Genomic DNA, 16,346 nt, shown 5'->3' on the forward strand with positions numbered 1-16,346 from the left:
AAATATAGAGAACAAATTGAGGGTTGGTGGAGAGAGGTGGGGGGATGAGCTAAATGAACAAGGGGTATTAAGGTAGACACTTGTTGGGATGAGCCCTGGGTGTTATAAGTAAGTGATGCATCACCAAATTCTATTCCTGAAATCATTATTACAGCATATGTTAACTTAGATTTAAATTAAGAAAAATAAATAAAACCTATCATTGTGCCTTTATAACGCAGAATACACTGCCAAATCCTTAGACTAGTAGTCAAAGTCCTCCACAATAATGCCCCAAAGTTGCATTCCAACTATAGTTTATACTACTTTCTTTCAAATATCCTTTCATCAACATGTTAACCATAACATTTATTGAAAACCAACTATTTAACAGATAACAAGCTTTTTTTCCCTGTGGTTTAAGAGCACAGATTAGACTCAGACTGGATCCAAATCCAGCAATTTCCTTGATCTCCCTAAGCTTCAGTTTCTTCATCTATAAAATGGGAATCATCCATCCAATTATTCTACAAAGAGTTATTGAACAACTGTAGGTGACATAGGTACATTCATGACATTACTATTGTAGAATGGCTGTTAAGGCAAGTTCTCTAACTCCTAGGTGCTGGTGCTGTTTACTGAGAAGAAGGTTGAGGGAAAAGCAGATTTAGGAAAGGCAGTAGATCAAGAATGTTATTTGGGCCACGTCCTGGTTGACATGCCCCTGAGACATCTGAGAGGAGTTGAGAAGTAAGCAGCAGAATATATATTAAATGGAGCTCTAAGATTAGGACAAGGCTGGAGACAGAAAATGGAGCGTGAAGTGCCTTGAAATGCATTTAGGGCCATAGGATAAAAAAACATAGCTTTAGACGTGTGGTGTTACATGAGCCAACAGGAGAAAATGCTTCCAGAAGAGTTAGTGACCTGCTTTGTGAAATATAACCAGAGGTTCCACTTATAGGATGGCTGTATAGGGAGCATACTGGTGACAACTACCTTAAAAAAGACTTAAAGGCTCTGGAAATTGTCTTAAGGGCATACAACAAATAAAGAAGTATTTATTCAAGAAGACTATACTAAATCTTGGTAAGAACAGTGAGAGTCTGTGACATCTGAGCTATGGCCTACAACCTCTGCCTCACCTCACCCCCACCCAGCTCAGCTTGGCAGAAGCTCCATTCCCATCAGATTTGGCCCAAGAGACAGGACTCCCTCCCAGTCAGCTCCCAATCAAAACAGTGTATATTTCAATCAGAGGCACAGGACATCAGCATTTCACATCTTCTCCAACTCTGCGTTTAAGAGGCTAAATTCCTACTGAGTGTAAGTGAGAGGTGAAGTCTTCCCTTCTTCCACCCATTTCCCGCTCACAGGATGAGGCTCTACCCCAGTGAAAACACTGGATTCCAAAATGCTTTCACCCCACAAGTTCACTCGGAGAGCAGTCATTCTCTCTGGGAGAACCAAGCAAAGAAGATTGCAAGTTACTACTCCACCCAGCGCCCAGAATATGGCTCAGATATTTTGCTCAGGTCGGGAGGTGTGACACAAGAACAGAACTGCAAATCTTTCACCAAAGGGACTAATTTTATTTAAAAGAGTGTGGGGGAAGTTCAAGCATAAGAGCATTTTCAAAAACCATGGCTCCTCTTAATTAAAAGCAACAAGCTAAATCATAGGCCAGCTGTTTTACCAGAGAGAATCAGGCAAAAAGGCATCTAATAAGATCCCGCCTGAGATCAGAACACACTTTAAAGACTGGCCCACAAATTATCCCTGTCTGAAATTAATTGGAATAGACAGTGGAGAAATTTATGCCCCAGGCATAATAAAAACATAATTGAGCAACCAGTCAGCAATCACTGGAGACTAACAACTGGGTGTAATACCAAATGAAGCACACAGCTTAAGAGAGACCAGTGGAAGCGATGGTCAAAGGGAAGCATGCTAAAACTGTGTTATTGCAGGGTAGCTGTGTGCACACTAAAGCTACACCTTCTGAGGAGTGACACCAAAGGCTTTGCACTGTAGGGGAAAAGAGACATTATTAAAATAGTCTATCCAAATCCTTAAACAAACACACAAACAAAAACAACAAAAAGACCTGGATAGGGGGTGAGGGAAATCATTTTCCACGTTTGCTACAATGTATTCCCTAAAATGTCATTTTTAACAACAACAACAAATATGAGACATACAAAGACACAGGAACGTGTGATCTATCTACTGGGGAGAAAGGAAGCAACAGAAATGGCCTCTGAAAGGTCCCAGATTTCAGACTGAACAAAGACTTCACAGCTGTCCTTTTAAATATGTGCAATGGACTAAGGGGAAGCACGTTTTAAAATAAAGGAAGGTATGATGATTCTTATCAAAAAGAGTATAAATAAAGACATACAATTATAAAAAAAGGAATCAAATGGAAACTATGGAGTTGAAAATGCAGTAACTAAAACGAAAAATCACCAGAGGAGTTTGGTAGTAGATATGAACAGAAGAATGAGAGAATTTGAAGAGAGATCTATATAGATTATGTAATCTGGAAGAAAAGAGAGATAGAGAATAAAGATGGAATGGAAAACCTCAGAGAAATGTGGGACACCATTAAGTATACCAACATATGTGTAATGGGAGTACCAGAAGGAGAGAGGAAAAGGAGCCCCAAAATTACTTGAAGCAATTATAGCTGAAAACCACAAATTTGCTGAACGCATTAACCTACACATCCAAGTAATTAAACAGACTCCTAGTTGGATACACGGTCTAGAAAAAGATCTACATCATGATAAAAATGCTGAAAGCCAATAACAAGGAGAAATCTGGAAAGCAGCAAGAGAAAAATGACTCATTGGCCTCCCATAAGCTAATGACTGTGGGGAGGCTTCCTTCCTCCTTCCCTGAATCCCTCAGATTGGCTCTTCCAGTGCTAACAAAGCACCAACTACTTTCACCTTTTACAACTCATTTCACTTGTACTCAGGGTCGGCCACATAGTCTGTGGAGCCCAGTGCAAACATGAGGGATCCCTGTTTTACACTTGTTAAGGAATTCAAGATGGTAACAGAGCATTACCGTGAAGCTCAGGAACTTCTGGGCACTGAGCCCTGAGTGGCACAATTCGCTCGCCCATGAAGCTGGTCCTGGTTAGTTTCTCATTGAACGTCTTTCTTGCTAGATCTGAAGAACCATGAAGGCAAGGTCCACACGTGGTGTCTCTCTTGTTCACCACTCAATCCTTTTAGTCTTTCCCAGAGCCTACCTCAGTAGCCACTCAATGAGGCTGTCAGCCTAAGGAAGCTCAATTCATCTTAACCTGCTTTGTTTGGATGTAAAAACATAGCTAATGTTTCCTCTACTGTATGGTAACTATTAATTTTTTTTTCATTTGTAAAAGCTTCATCTTTCACTGTTGTTTAGCATGTTGGCCTTTTCAAAAGAGTATAGACAGCTTATGCCTAATTACTATACATTTATATTGCAGTTAAGTAATTCTATATTTATAGGCCCACTGAACAGAATATGCCATTTTTTTCTGAGTTGACCTATTAGGTATGCATGTTTTGATACTTGTGGTTCCCTTTTATATTTACTTAAAAAGTTTCCCGTTGCATTAACCGTTGGCTTTTTAAAAAAATTTATTTAAATTCAAGTTAGTTAACATACAGTGTAGTATTGGTTTCAGTAAAACCCAGTGATTCATCTCTTACCTCTGACACCCAGTGTTCATCCCAGCAATTGCCCTTCTTAATGCCCATCCCCCATTTAGTCCATCCCTCCACCCACTTTCCTTCCAGCAACCCTCAGTTTGTTCTTTGCATTTAAGAGTCTCTTATGGTTTGTCTCTTTGTTTTGATCTTACTTTGCTTTTAGGTACACATACATTTCTAGGCTTCTGAACTTTTTGACGAAACATTACTATAGCTTTGGATTCCATTTACAAAGCTCACACTTCAGATGTCTACTCTGCACTATACGTATGGTTACAATAGGTGTGAACAGGGACTAGATACAGGTTGGGTCTTTGGAAGTCTACTAAACTTCTCTGGGTCTATTTTATTCCTAATAGGGATACTACGACTTGCCTTACCAATTGTATTAAAGGTAATTACAGGAGGTGTCTCACATAGGCACCTAGGAGGGTCCTCACCACTTACATAGGCCACGGATGCCAAGTTTCCGTCCCTCTGGTGTGGCAGGGCAATGCTTGGATCTGTATGAGATGTTATCTGCTTCATACTCCACCCAAGCTCCCATTGCTTAGTGAGAATTACCAGTTGCTTCACGGTTCTTCAAATTTTTCTGATTTAAGCATGTTAGTAATGAATATGTCTCATTAACCACAATCCTGCAGCATCAACAGAGATTCAGTTCATACACTAATTCCACGTTGCGAAGGCATGCCTTCTGAAAAGCTGGTGTTGCAAGTTCTCACAATGAAACGCAACTCTTCAATGCATGTGTAAACCTAACATATTTTAAGTAGAATATTTCATTATACTTTTTAAAAAGTATTTAATCCCATGACTCACTTAGTGATCTTCAGATCAGTGAATTTAGCAGGTTAATACCTGGCTTTATTAAACATTGATGAGCCTTATTAATGTACTTTTCCTTATTAAATACAAAATAAGCCATTACAAACTATAGTCAAAATTATCAGATCAAAGCCACTAAGCAAGTAGACTAGCTATAAAAAAAAAGTTTATTAAAAAAATAGACAACATATGTAAACATCTTTTTCAGTTACAAGGCTTCATAATACAGCATTTCAGGCTCAGGCCTTAAATTTCTGCAGTGGGAGCACCTTAAATGTTGACTAATAGTAATCAGCTTAATTTCTCTTTCAATGAGCTATTAAGTCTATATGAAAATAAATAACCAGACTCTGCTAAGTATAACAAAGACACATATAGAAAATCGTAAATATACAACAGATCTCAGCAAAAACCAACTCTTTGCAGTAACGTGACATTAAATCCTCGAATCGCAATTATCTCTTTAACGTTATCTTCACTTCTAAATTCATCGTGATGTAAAGTTGACTGCAATGAAGCTAGATGGGAGCAGGAACAGAGTAGAAGGAAAAGACAGGACACCTGCCACTGCCCTCCACCCCTTACTCACTCACACACACACACACACACACACACACACACACAAACGTGTGCACACACATAATGTTTTGTCAGAAGCAAAACTGAGAACAGAGTTTCTATGCTTTTTTTCATGTACTATTTCAGGCATGTATTTCCTTTACTTTTAGCTGGAAATTACATGCCCCCAAATGACTGACTACGAAGCAGCCAACCACAGTTTCAAATGTGATAAAGTCTTGAGGAAACCCGATTTTGATTACGTATTTCAACCACCTCCCAAAAGTGAAGCCAAATCATAGAATGGACCATAATACAACAAAATATGGATAAACACCTGAGATTTTGCCGCAAGAATTTTAAACACAAGAATGTTTTCCTCGGGGTTAAATGCATTTAGATTATTATAATCCTTTCATGCTCTGTTGACCGTCTGCTGGGGCATACCTGCCAAGTGACTATGATGTTCCCAAATGGCCAAATACCATTTTCTTTTTTTCTGCTCTAGGTGGATATTTTATCACAGCTGATTTAAACTTCTGTCATTACAGTTACCAGGTAAACCCTGACCCAGGTAAAATTTTAAATGAAATGTCAAGTGATGTTTGCAATTTAGTGTTTCATTGTATGCAAAATTTTAAGTATTTATTGTCATCCCAAATAGTCACATTCTAGTGATGGAAGGGAAGGATAATGAATGTACTAAAAGAAACCCAGACAAATATACAAGCTCCTGGATAGTCATTTCTGTAGTTTAATAACTCAACAGTCTATTTGTATCATAGATGTAGTATTTTATAAAAGTGACTCCATTTAAAATCATTTAAAATCCTGATCTGCTACCCCAAATCCATTTAAAAACCCCTATCTGAAAATAATCTGTATTTGTCATTTGTACCATTATCAGCTTATCTTTTGATGTCTATCTACCATTTATCCACAACTACTGAAACATGAGATAACTATGCAATACTTAAATTCTAACAATGCTGCTTGCTGCTTCTTGATTTGGTGGTTCTTCTGACTCTACTGGGGGTTATCAGAATAATCACATATTTAAACAGAAAAATAAAATTAAGTGACATGACTGTTTCTGACATGTGATATACAAGTCACCACTTAATTTTTAAAAATCCTACTACAAAATGGAAAAGCTTTACACTCTGGACACCAACTACATGGTGACTGATGGAAGAAGAAACTTTTCTACCGTAAGAGCCTACAGCTTGGCCTCGCTCAGGTGGACATCATGTGGTCCTAGCCAAATGCCAATGACTGACCTTTTAAAAATCTGTCTTGGGGTTCTAATGGATAAGACATTTTTTAAAGTCACATTCTGTACAACGTTTGCAAGTTACGTTCAGTTAAGTTTCCTCAAAGAGAGAAATATTGCATAATTTATGTGAGGTCTGGGCAGATCTATACATTACAAGCCTATGTTGAGTTCAGGGGATTTCATTGGAACCCTCTGTCTATTCCAGTCTTCAATATATCTCTTTAAATAGATACCTTTACTTACTAATATCACATTATTCCTGTTGTTTTGTTGCACAAATAACAAAAAAGAGATGAAAAAGAGCAAAAAGAGAAGGAAAACAGGAAGAAAATGAAGGAGAAGGGACAAAAAGGGTACACTTCATTACAATTTGGGTGTTATAGACAAGGATATAAATGAGGACAGAGAAAGCAATAAAATTATGCTCAAGGTAACCCTTGTTGCACATTTCTTGTTTTGTGTGTGTGTGTGTGTGTGTGTTTCAGGTTACTAGGTAAGAATCCAGTGGGGAAAAAATGATACAGACCACTAAGAGCAATCACATATATTTTTCTGCAAAGGTTGACATCCATTACTACTTTTAGTAACATGGCCACAGCTTTTGAAAACACAGCAGCATGAAACAGTTCAAAGGTAGACACATTGTTTTAATTTGTTCACCTTAAAAAAAAAAAGGCTCAAACAAAGTAAGGCACTTAAGACAGAAATTCTTTCTCCAGTTGATATATGGATGGTCGGCTAGTTCTGCTCTTCATCCTGCACAAAGGCACCGTGCAGTCCCTGCTTTGGCCTTCGGCATCTGCGTCCAGTAGGGAAGGCACATGGGGTTTAGTTCTCTCCTGGGCAACGAGGGAACAGTTAGCAGTGGGTCCCGGACCACGCATGGCAGAGTCGGCCCCTGTGGGCTGAGACTCTGTTCGGCTCCTGGAGGAGGGAGGGCGAGGCAGAGGTATGATGCTGACCGCTCTTTGTTTTTCGGGCGGGGCCTCCTTTGGCAGGTTACCGTGAGGCCCATGTGAGAGGTGGGGGATCCCCAGAACCCGCTCAGGTGGCAGGTAAGAGGCTCCGGGGGCTGGTAGGAGAGTTGTCCCAGCTGCTTGAGAAAGCAGAGACAGTGCACAATTAGAGGGACAGGGACTTCTAAAACAAGCAACATCCAGCCCAATAACCAGGAGGGCACGTGGATTCGGTAATCACTTTCGAGTGAGAAGTAACAAAAAACCCTGGACATAAACCTTTTAGAAGGCCTGGGATACAATGTTTGTTTGTTTATGAAAAAGCCCTGCCAGATTGTAAAGAGTGTTTCTACCAAGGAAACTCGACCCATAGACACAGCCACATCACTGTCACAGCACTGTGGTCAATCATTGTAACTGTTTCATAAACAGGAGAGGCTTCAAGATGGATAAGACTAGAATAGAGGTTTGTTTTTTTGTGTGTGTGTTTTTTAAATTATGGTTAATATGATGAACTTTCACTTTCAGATTATGATGTGAAAAAATGGATGACAACTGGGAGGCAGTTAGGTCCTACATGCTGGCCCTTCTCTTTCTTGTTCTGCACAACTGACTCATTACCACTCCAGCAAATAATTATTGGCTTATAATTAAAAGAAAAAGAATGCTTTCTCATGGGATTATTGTCCTAGGATTTCCCCTTGTGCAATTACAAACTACTAATACTCTACTGCATTACAGAAGGGCAATAAATGTATCTAAAGACAATGGACAATAAGCTGAAAAAAAAATCATGTCGGGGGTATAGTCCTTAAAAGAGCAGAGGAAAAGAAAAAGAATGAAAACCATTTCAGTTTTAATATACTTTATAACTAACCATACCATGACTTTTTACAACCTAAAGGGCATTTTTCATACACATAACCGCGCTTAGTACTCAAGACATATGTTTGTAATTATCTTTACATACAAAAGAAGTAACAGCTACACAGCATGCTGTGCACCGTTTGACTCTTACCCTTGCTAAATTCAACCTGGTCGTCAACTGAGCAGTGAAGCCGGGGGACGCAGAAGAACACGGATCACAGGGGAGGCTGGGTGATCAGTTATGGGGTTCCAGCTCTCCCACTAATTACTGGTTCAGATCTGGGCAAATGACCTGTCCTCTATACTGTGAGGAGCTGGGGCAGTTATTCTCTACATGTTTGCTCGGTTTTAATTTGCTATTATATATATACGTTGCTGAAATCCAATCATGCTTTTCCTAGAATTCAAATGATAAAGTCAAACAAAAGAGGAGGGTAAAATTCAAAGATCTGTATTCACTGTGCAAACAAACTTGTAAGTGTAGCCACTTGGAAGATATACAATCAGATATCCAAGCGATTTGACATTCTAATCTCAACAGTGGTGTTCTGTACTTTGACCCAGCTAATGCAACCTACCTGGGGTCTGAGAAGCGTTTCCATCAGACAGGGTGCGTCTGTGATGCAATGCTTGTTCTTTCGAAGAACGGTAATAAGGCACATTCCCACATGTCGGCTCTAAGAAAGGAGGAGGCAGGTTTTTCCACATCCTCTGATCAGTCTTGAGTCTTGGCGTGGAGGGCGGTCTGTGACTCCCTCCCCCAACGGCAGGGCAGAAATCTGGGGTGGGCATCTCAGGGTCATAGGTGATGTGGGTGCTGCCCTCAGACGCATCTTCACCGTCGGTCTGGAGCAAGCACTTCGTGGAGAGAGAGGGCATGGACAGAAGGCTCAGCGTACTTGTTGGAGGGAAGACGGGTGGGTTGCCAGCCCCCTCGCCTGTAGACGGTGGCCTTGTAGAAGGACTTGCACTGCCTCGGGACTTGGGAGCCCACTGGAAGATTCCCTCGCGTTTCTTCCTTTCTTCTTTGGGCAACGGTTCCTCAGCAGCCTGTGTTTTATTGAGCTCTCTGATATCCAGCCCCAGAGCCACGGATGCCAGCAGCATGGTGCAGCCATACAAGGCAGACTCTGTCTTCTTTCTCTGGGGGGATCTGCTCAGGCTATTCGTAGGGGTCACCTGAGGAGTGACAGCAGCAGGGTTCATGGAGAATCCCTCCTCCCAGCTTCCAGGTTCCACTGGATTCTCTCTCTGGCCATCTTTCCAAAGAGGTAGATCCACATAGGCTTGGCTAGGTGATTTTATTTGCTTTGGTTTTCTGTGTTCTGATCCATCCAGGGAAAGTTTTGGCTCTTCAGAAACACCTAAATAAAGATATAAATAAATATACAGGGTAAGTACAATTTACAGTAAAAATTATTTAAACGATACTATAAAATAAAGCTAAAATCTAATAAATATTCTAAGTCCAAGCACATGGAGTCTTTTCCATTGAGCAAACAGTTCATCCAGAAGGACCCTAAGGAAAGGGAGCCGGGGACACAGAACTCAAGGTTCCCCAGCAAGCACATCACCTGCTGTTCCTTATCCTTCAGGAAATGGCTCTTTGTTGGCACGGAAAATAAAATTAGTATAGAAAAAAGTCATCAAGATACAGAAATGCACACACATATACGTGGGCACTGTAATGTATCAGACACAGTGTGCCCTTTGCCTCCTCTGAACGTGTCCGGCCCCGTCATCCATGGCTCGCCTGTGTGTACAAGAACCACTAGGCCACAGATCAGTGTGGAAACTGGAAACCTGCAGAAATGTGAACTCTGACCCACTCCAGACTCGGAAACCAGAAATTCTAAGGCTGACACCCAGGGGTCTGTGTTTTAACACGACTTTACTCAAGTTTGGGAGCCACTGGAACAGAGGAAGATTCTCCGAAGAGGTCCCACAGGGTAACAAATTGTTATCAGCTAAAGAGGAAGCGGTAATTGTTATTACTTGGGTGCTTAACAATGAATCAGCCAAGCGACAAACTCCTTAATCCACATTCAGAGCAATCCACAAAGAGGCTCCAGTGACTTTTCCAATATTATGTCCTATTATTCGTGCAACGTGCTCTATATAGTCCAGACAAGTCAAGAGGCTAGCTTCTCCCAGTGATCCGGTGGTGCTCTATCACTGCCTTGCCTTCAGACAGCCCTCTTCTTCCTCCGTCTGGCTTCCTTCCACATTCTACCACTGGCCCCAAATTCCCTGTCACCTCAGAAAGCCCTCTCTCAAAGTACCACCTGATGCTAATGCAGCCTGACACGGCCCATGCCCCCCCAACGTTCAGTCTCGGCTCCCTCCAAAGCATCTTTCAGTTTCTGTACTTTTAGATCACAATCTGATGTGCATGCAAGCTGGTAAGCTTCTGACCACCTGTCTTTTTAAATTTGGAGGAGTCTTCCCTGAATAGTACCTTCATCAAGTAGGCACGAAATGCATTTGGGCGAAACGAATATGTATTACATATACGCACAGTACATGTAACAGATAGCAAATGATCAACCCACAGTTTACAAAACAAGAGTGGGGGATGATACTGAAAGTGAAATTCATTGACTTAAAACTATACTGAGCGGGGAGCCTGGGTGGCTCAGTTGGTTAAGCGTCCGCCTTCAGCTCAGGTCATGATCTTGCAGTTCATGGGTTCGAGAACCACATCGGGCTCTGTGCTGACAGCTCGGAGCCTGGAGCCTGCTTCAGATTCTGTGTCTTCCTCTCTCTCTGCCCCTCCTCTGCTCACACTCTGTCTCTCTCAAAATTAAATAAACATTAAAAATTTTTTAAAAAAAGGGGGCGCCTGGGTGGCCCAGTTGGCTCAGGTCATGATCTCACAGCTTGTGGGTTCGAGCCCCGCATCAGGCTCTGTGCTGATGGCTCAGAGCCTGGAGCCTGCTTCAGATTCTGTGTCTCCCTCTCTCTCTGCCCCTCCCCCACTCATGCTTTGCCTCTTTCAAAAATAAATAAACATTGAAAAAACATTTTTTAAAAGTTTCAGAGGTAGGAAAATTGTTAGAGAGCCTTCAGGGATTGTTATCACTAAAGAAAAGAAAATTGGTCTTTCTACTTGACAATCTAAGACAGCCCTTTGATGCTATAACCAAGTTAAAGCTGTTTCAGGACAACACGGTGGTAAATTTCTTGAATTTATTATCCGTGCTGTGCTTAATTTTATAAGCAACTTATCACTCACGGCCCATGTTCAATCTTCCTCTTTTGCACTGTCATGAGGATGTGGTTTCAGCATAAATATCTGCACAAGTATATTTGGGTATATGCAGGACAGGTGTTCTGTCATTCCTGCATAAATGCTTCCTAGTCAGGTTCATGATTGTATTCTGACTCTTGCTGTAAGGGCAACAGGTTCTCCTCTTATTACACATTATGACTTATTGTCAAATACAGTTTGAGGACCAAGGAAGAAAAATTAATTGTAATAAAACTGTTATTCCTATAGTATATTTTTCATTATTTGTGACTAGATTAGAGAAGTCTTCCCTTTTTTTCTTAATTCTTTTACTTACTTACTTACTTACTTACTTACTTACTTATTTATTTATTTATTTATTTATTTATTTATTTATTTATTTATGGAATGTTTTGACCCTCTTAATAAGTCCTCCAAAGGACTGGTGGAGAAAATACAAGGATATATTTGGCTGACTCCACTCAGTCTCTGTTAAGCTACCTCTTGAAGTTCACGTGAAGGGTTATTTTTTTTTTTATTAAAAAAAATTTTTTTTTTACATTTATTTTTGAGACAGAGCACAAATGGGGGAGGGGCAGAGAGAGAAGACGACACAGAATCTGAAGCAGGCTCCAGGCCCCGAGCTGTCAGCACAGAGCCCGATGTGGGGACTCAAACCCATGAACCGCGAGATCATGCCCTGAGACCAAGTCGGCACTTAACCAACTGAGCCACCCAGGCGCCCCTCTCTTAAACTTTTTAATATCTGAATTTTGAATAGGCATACTAAATACTGAAAATAATCATGATTCCCTTCAGTTAAATAGAGATTGCAATGCAATTCTCTCTAAGCAGTACTTTTCCACAGATAACCTGCTTGGTAAGATTTCATCATGTCAAGAGGTGGAGATACAGGCAGGAGATCACCCTTAATCTCAGCAGAATTTCAGCATGTCTATATTTTCATATTTACTATATCCTATACGAAATTAATTTGAGTCTACAGAATTAATTAGGATACCACTTTTTTCTGGTAAACAGCAGGAGTTACAAATTCCCAATAAACAATGTGGAGCCTCATTACTTTTCACCAAAAAGACTTCCAGGACAGAAAATAAGTTATGAGTTTAAGTAAAGGTATACATAAGCAATGCCTTGCTAACTTTCCCTATGCTACTTGAACGACCACATGGAACTATTAAAGCAGAGCTTCTAGAACATTCAGATGGGAAGTCTACCTCAAACAAATTCCATTTCCTGAAGCACATTTACCTGGCTGGTCCACAAATAATGAAGCCAACGGCATGGTTTTCTGATTCTTTAGTAAGAGAGTTGACCAAGGACTGTTGCCGTCTGAGAGAGGTCTTATTCTAAAGGAGAATGTAACAGAAACAAAATTAGGTTTTGACAGATATATGCTGACAAAATTTTTAAGTAGGAAACAGCACATTTGTAGTGTTTTGAAGGGCTAACAACGTACGAATAAAACCTTGAAATGGGACACAAAGTACATCGGAAATGTTTTTTAACTGCATAACTAATAGTAACTAACTTAGTAGGATAAACTCATCCAGGAAATTAAATTAGTATTGGGTAGCTCCGTATTTTTCCAACTGCTTTTTGAAAGTGAAGTCTGGCCAAAGTGGTGTTACAAAAGGCACTGTATCTGTCACGGTATATATACGCTGAAGTACTCCCTCCCCCCACCCCCACCACGATATCACACACATACCTTTCTTTGCACTCAGTTCTTTCTTTCATTTGAATTGAATTTGGTCCCCAGGTACAACCTTTTTTCTTGAAACTCCTTTTCACATCTTCAAACTCTTCTTGTCGACAGACAGTGTTCCTTCCCCAAGTTTTGTTGCTTTCATCCGAAGTCACTAGGCAGAGAGCATCACTCGTTTACCAATTAAAAAAAACTTAAGCCAATCAAACCAGTTGTACAGCTACCTTATGCAAAGCATGTTGGCAGTGGAGAAACATGAAAATGATAAAAATTATTTCTTTCAGCCCACTGACAACAAACTTCCTTCTCTTAGCATAAAATTAGGGGGAAAAAAGTGAAATGAGTTAAATAAAAGACAGGGTGAACTTAAGGAAAGAAAGTATATATTTTTAAATTGCAATTTAATCCCATTTTCATAAGTCATTGCTACTTTACTCTGGCCATCACGACAGCTTGGCCACAGTTGCCTTTTAAACCTCAGACTGGTTTTTAAATTAAAAAAAAATTTTTTTTAATGTTTATTCATTTTTGAGGGAGAGACAGAGCATGAGCAGGGGAGGGGCAGAGAGAGGGAGAGAGATAATTTGAAACAGGCTACAGGCTCTGAGCTGTCAGCACAGAGCCTGATGTGGGGCTGGAACTCCCGAACCATGAGATCATGACCTAAGCCGAAGTTGGACGCTTAACCGACTGAACCACACAGGCACCCCCAAATCTCAGATTGTTTAACAGTTGCCCCGCCTTGCTTTTTTTCATGGCCTCACAGGGAGGTTTGTAGCCACATTTAATATCCACATTTTGCTGACACACTTCCATGCTATCCCTCTAGCCTTGAAGTGCACTTGCAACTGACTTGGAAACCACTGGGGGAAATGGTTGCTGTGACTGCACACTTGGGAAAACAATTCTGTAAGTAGATGTTTGAAAGCACAAAAGATGTTTTAAAGCATTATGACCTGTCTACAGAGTGGAATACTCTATGACCATAAAAAAAAAAAATGAGGTTCAGGGGCACCTGGGTAGCTCAGTTGGTTGAGCTTTGAACTCTTGATTTTGACTCAGGTCATGATCCCAGGTTCGTGGGGTCAAACCCCACGTTGGGCTCTGGGATGAGCTTGAAGCCTGCTGAAGATTCTCTCTCTCTCCTCTTCTGCCCCTCTCCCCTACTTGCACTCTCTGTGTAAAAAAATGAGGTTCAGATAAAATTAATTATAATGTCTGTATTAAATATACAGAACCTATTATATTTTTTTATTTTTATTTTTTTAAAATTTTTTTTACATTTATTTATTTGTGAGAGAGAGAAACAGCATGAGCAGGGGAGGGGCAGAGAGAGAGGGAGACAGAATCAGAAGCAGGGTCCAGGCTCCAAGCGGTCAGCACAGAGCCTGACACAGGGCTCGAACTCATGAACCATGAGATTGTGACCTGAGCTGAGTCGGACGCTTAACTGACTGAGCCACCCAGGTGCCCCAGAACCGATTTTATTAAAAAGTATTTATGCATATGTGCATATAAACACACATTATACAGAGAAGTTAATAAACATAGGTATCAAACTTTCATTTTATGCTCTCTATAAATATCTAGGTATATAAATATACAAATATATAGGTAGGTGTGTGTGTGTGTGTGTGTATGATTTTTTTAAGTAGGCTTCATGGGCAGCATGGAACCCAACGTGGGGCTTGAACTCACAACCCTGAGATGAAGACCTGAGCTGAGATCAAGAATCAGACGCTTAACTGACTAAGTGCCTCTAGATATCAAACTTTTATTGAAGTGTTTACCTTTGAGGGAGATGACTGCTTATGGAAAGAGGGAAATTTAAGTTTTTGAGAATAATTTTTTTTAAATTGGAAGCATTATGGGAGATGTTTGATTTATTTTGTGTGTTTCAATATTTTCCACACTTGAAAATTTACGTATCTATGCTTACAGAGGTGTTTGCGTGTATATGTGTATGTGACAATGTTGAACAAGTTGTTCACTCTTCTCATGAAGGGTCTCCCAGCAAAGTCTGAGGAGTGGGGGGCGCTCCGCCGGCAGGTGGAGCAGGACTGTGGTTACCAGACTGCTACACAGGACTCGCTCTCACCTGTACAGTTCCCCAGCCTGTGGCCCCAGCATTAGCAACAACCTTAAGGCTTAAGTTCCCTCATCTTCCTCCTCCTTGTCTTGATTTGCTCTTCTGTTGTCTTCTGTTTGGACATTAACTGAACATTTACTGTCCTAAGAGGCTGGAAAGGGTATGGTGAAGAGTCCATGCTCTTGGAGATTGAATTCAGTGGCACAGCTTCATGGCCATTGAGTTAGGTCAAGTTTCATAAGCTCCCTGTGCCTCACTGGGGGAATCACAATAGTGTCTACTTAACGAGGCTGCTTTGAGAATTCAATGGGTTTACACACAGGAACAGCTCAGAATGGTGCTGGGCACAGCAAGTGCCCAGTGGAGGTTAACTGTTAATACAGTCGTGCTAGGTGCTGGGTCCCAGGGTCTCTGCCCATACGGAGTTTATGGTATGCTATTTCTGCCTCAATAACCCCTCATAGACTAGCCAATCCTAGATTCAGCTAGCAGAACTTTCTTGGTTTTTGTTAAGCAGATTGGTAAGTAGGACATGGTGGAATGAGGGAGGGTTACTGACATTTTCCACTTGTATCAACCATCTCTTTGGAAAAATAGTGCACTAATCTTACTATCTATTATTATATTCAGTTACTGAAAAACATGCCAAGGATGTACAATGGCAGATTACCGGGACACAGGAAGCTATGTGGTGGACTGTTCCACCATTTGATTCTATTTGACAACACGGAAAAGATGTGTTTTACTCTTGCTTTAAGATATACCCCGAAACTTCATTTGCAGAGGATTAGTGAATTTTCTTCCTTATTCCCAGAGAGAAGTGTGCCTGACATACGGTATCGTGTAACAATACCAGTCGTTAGAGTAAGCCAGAGGAAGTTATAGTAAGAAAATATTTTCTGCAAATATTAGATGGTGTTCTCTTTAGCAGAAAGTGATTCAATGCATGATGGTGACATACTCATGGTTTTATCCAAAGTCAAATTTACATAGTGTATTTTTATTTGGGTATTTACTTTGGTAGTCTTTAAACAATTTGGGGGTAATCTCTTTTATGTTCAGTTTCACTGAAATGATTCTCATCTCCCTCAATACCTATAATTATTCTTCCCTTCAGTTTCAGAA

At 40.6% G+C, this 16,346-nt stretch overlaps 1 protein-coding gene across 3 annotated transcripts in view; it reads right to left on the reverse strand.

Annotated features, from left to right (window-relative positions):
* Window positions 1–4,666: 4,666 nt before the first annotated feature.
* Window positions 4,667–16,346, reverse strand: part of MAP3K21 (mitogen-activated protein kinase kinase kinase 21) — a 64,575-nt gene continuing 52,895 nt past the window's right edge. The window contains exons 7-11 of one of the 3 annotated variants that reach the window (XR_006701411.1): window positions 13,136–13,286; window positions 12,676–12,773; window positions 8,753–9,538; window positions 5,257–7,444; window positions 4,667–5,179 (exon numbers count right to left, since the gene is read on the reverse strand). Coding sequence is in view for 2 of the 3 variants with exons in the window: in XM_045437342.1 (XP_045293298.1) it covers window positions 7,047–7,447; window positions 8,753–9,538; window positions 12,676–12,773; window positions 13,136–13,286 (1,436 nt within the window). In the remaining variant the exon portion in view is untranslated. Of the gene's footprint in view, window positions 7,448–8,752; window positions 9,539–12,675; window positions 12,774–13,135; window positions 13,287–16,346 lie in introns of all 3 variants that reach the window. The other 2 variants (XM_045437343.1, XM_045437342.1) reach the window with 2 other exon arrangements.

This window comes from Leopardus geoffroyi, chromosome D2 (genome assembly GCF_018350155.1).
Source record: "Leopardus geoffroyi isolate Oge1 chromosome D2, O.geoffroyi_Oge1_pat1.0, whole genome shotgun sequence".
Classification (NCBI taxonomy): Eukaryota; Metazoa; Chordata; class Mammalia; order Carnivora; family Felidae; genus Leopardus; species Leopardus geoffroyi.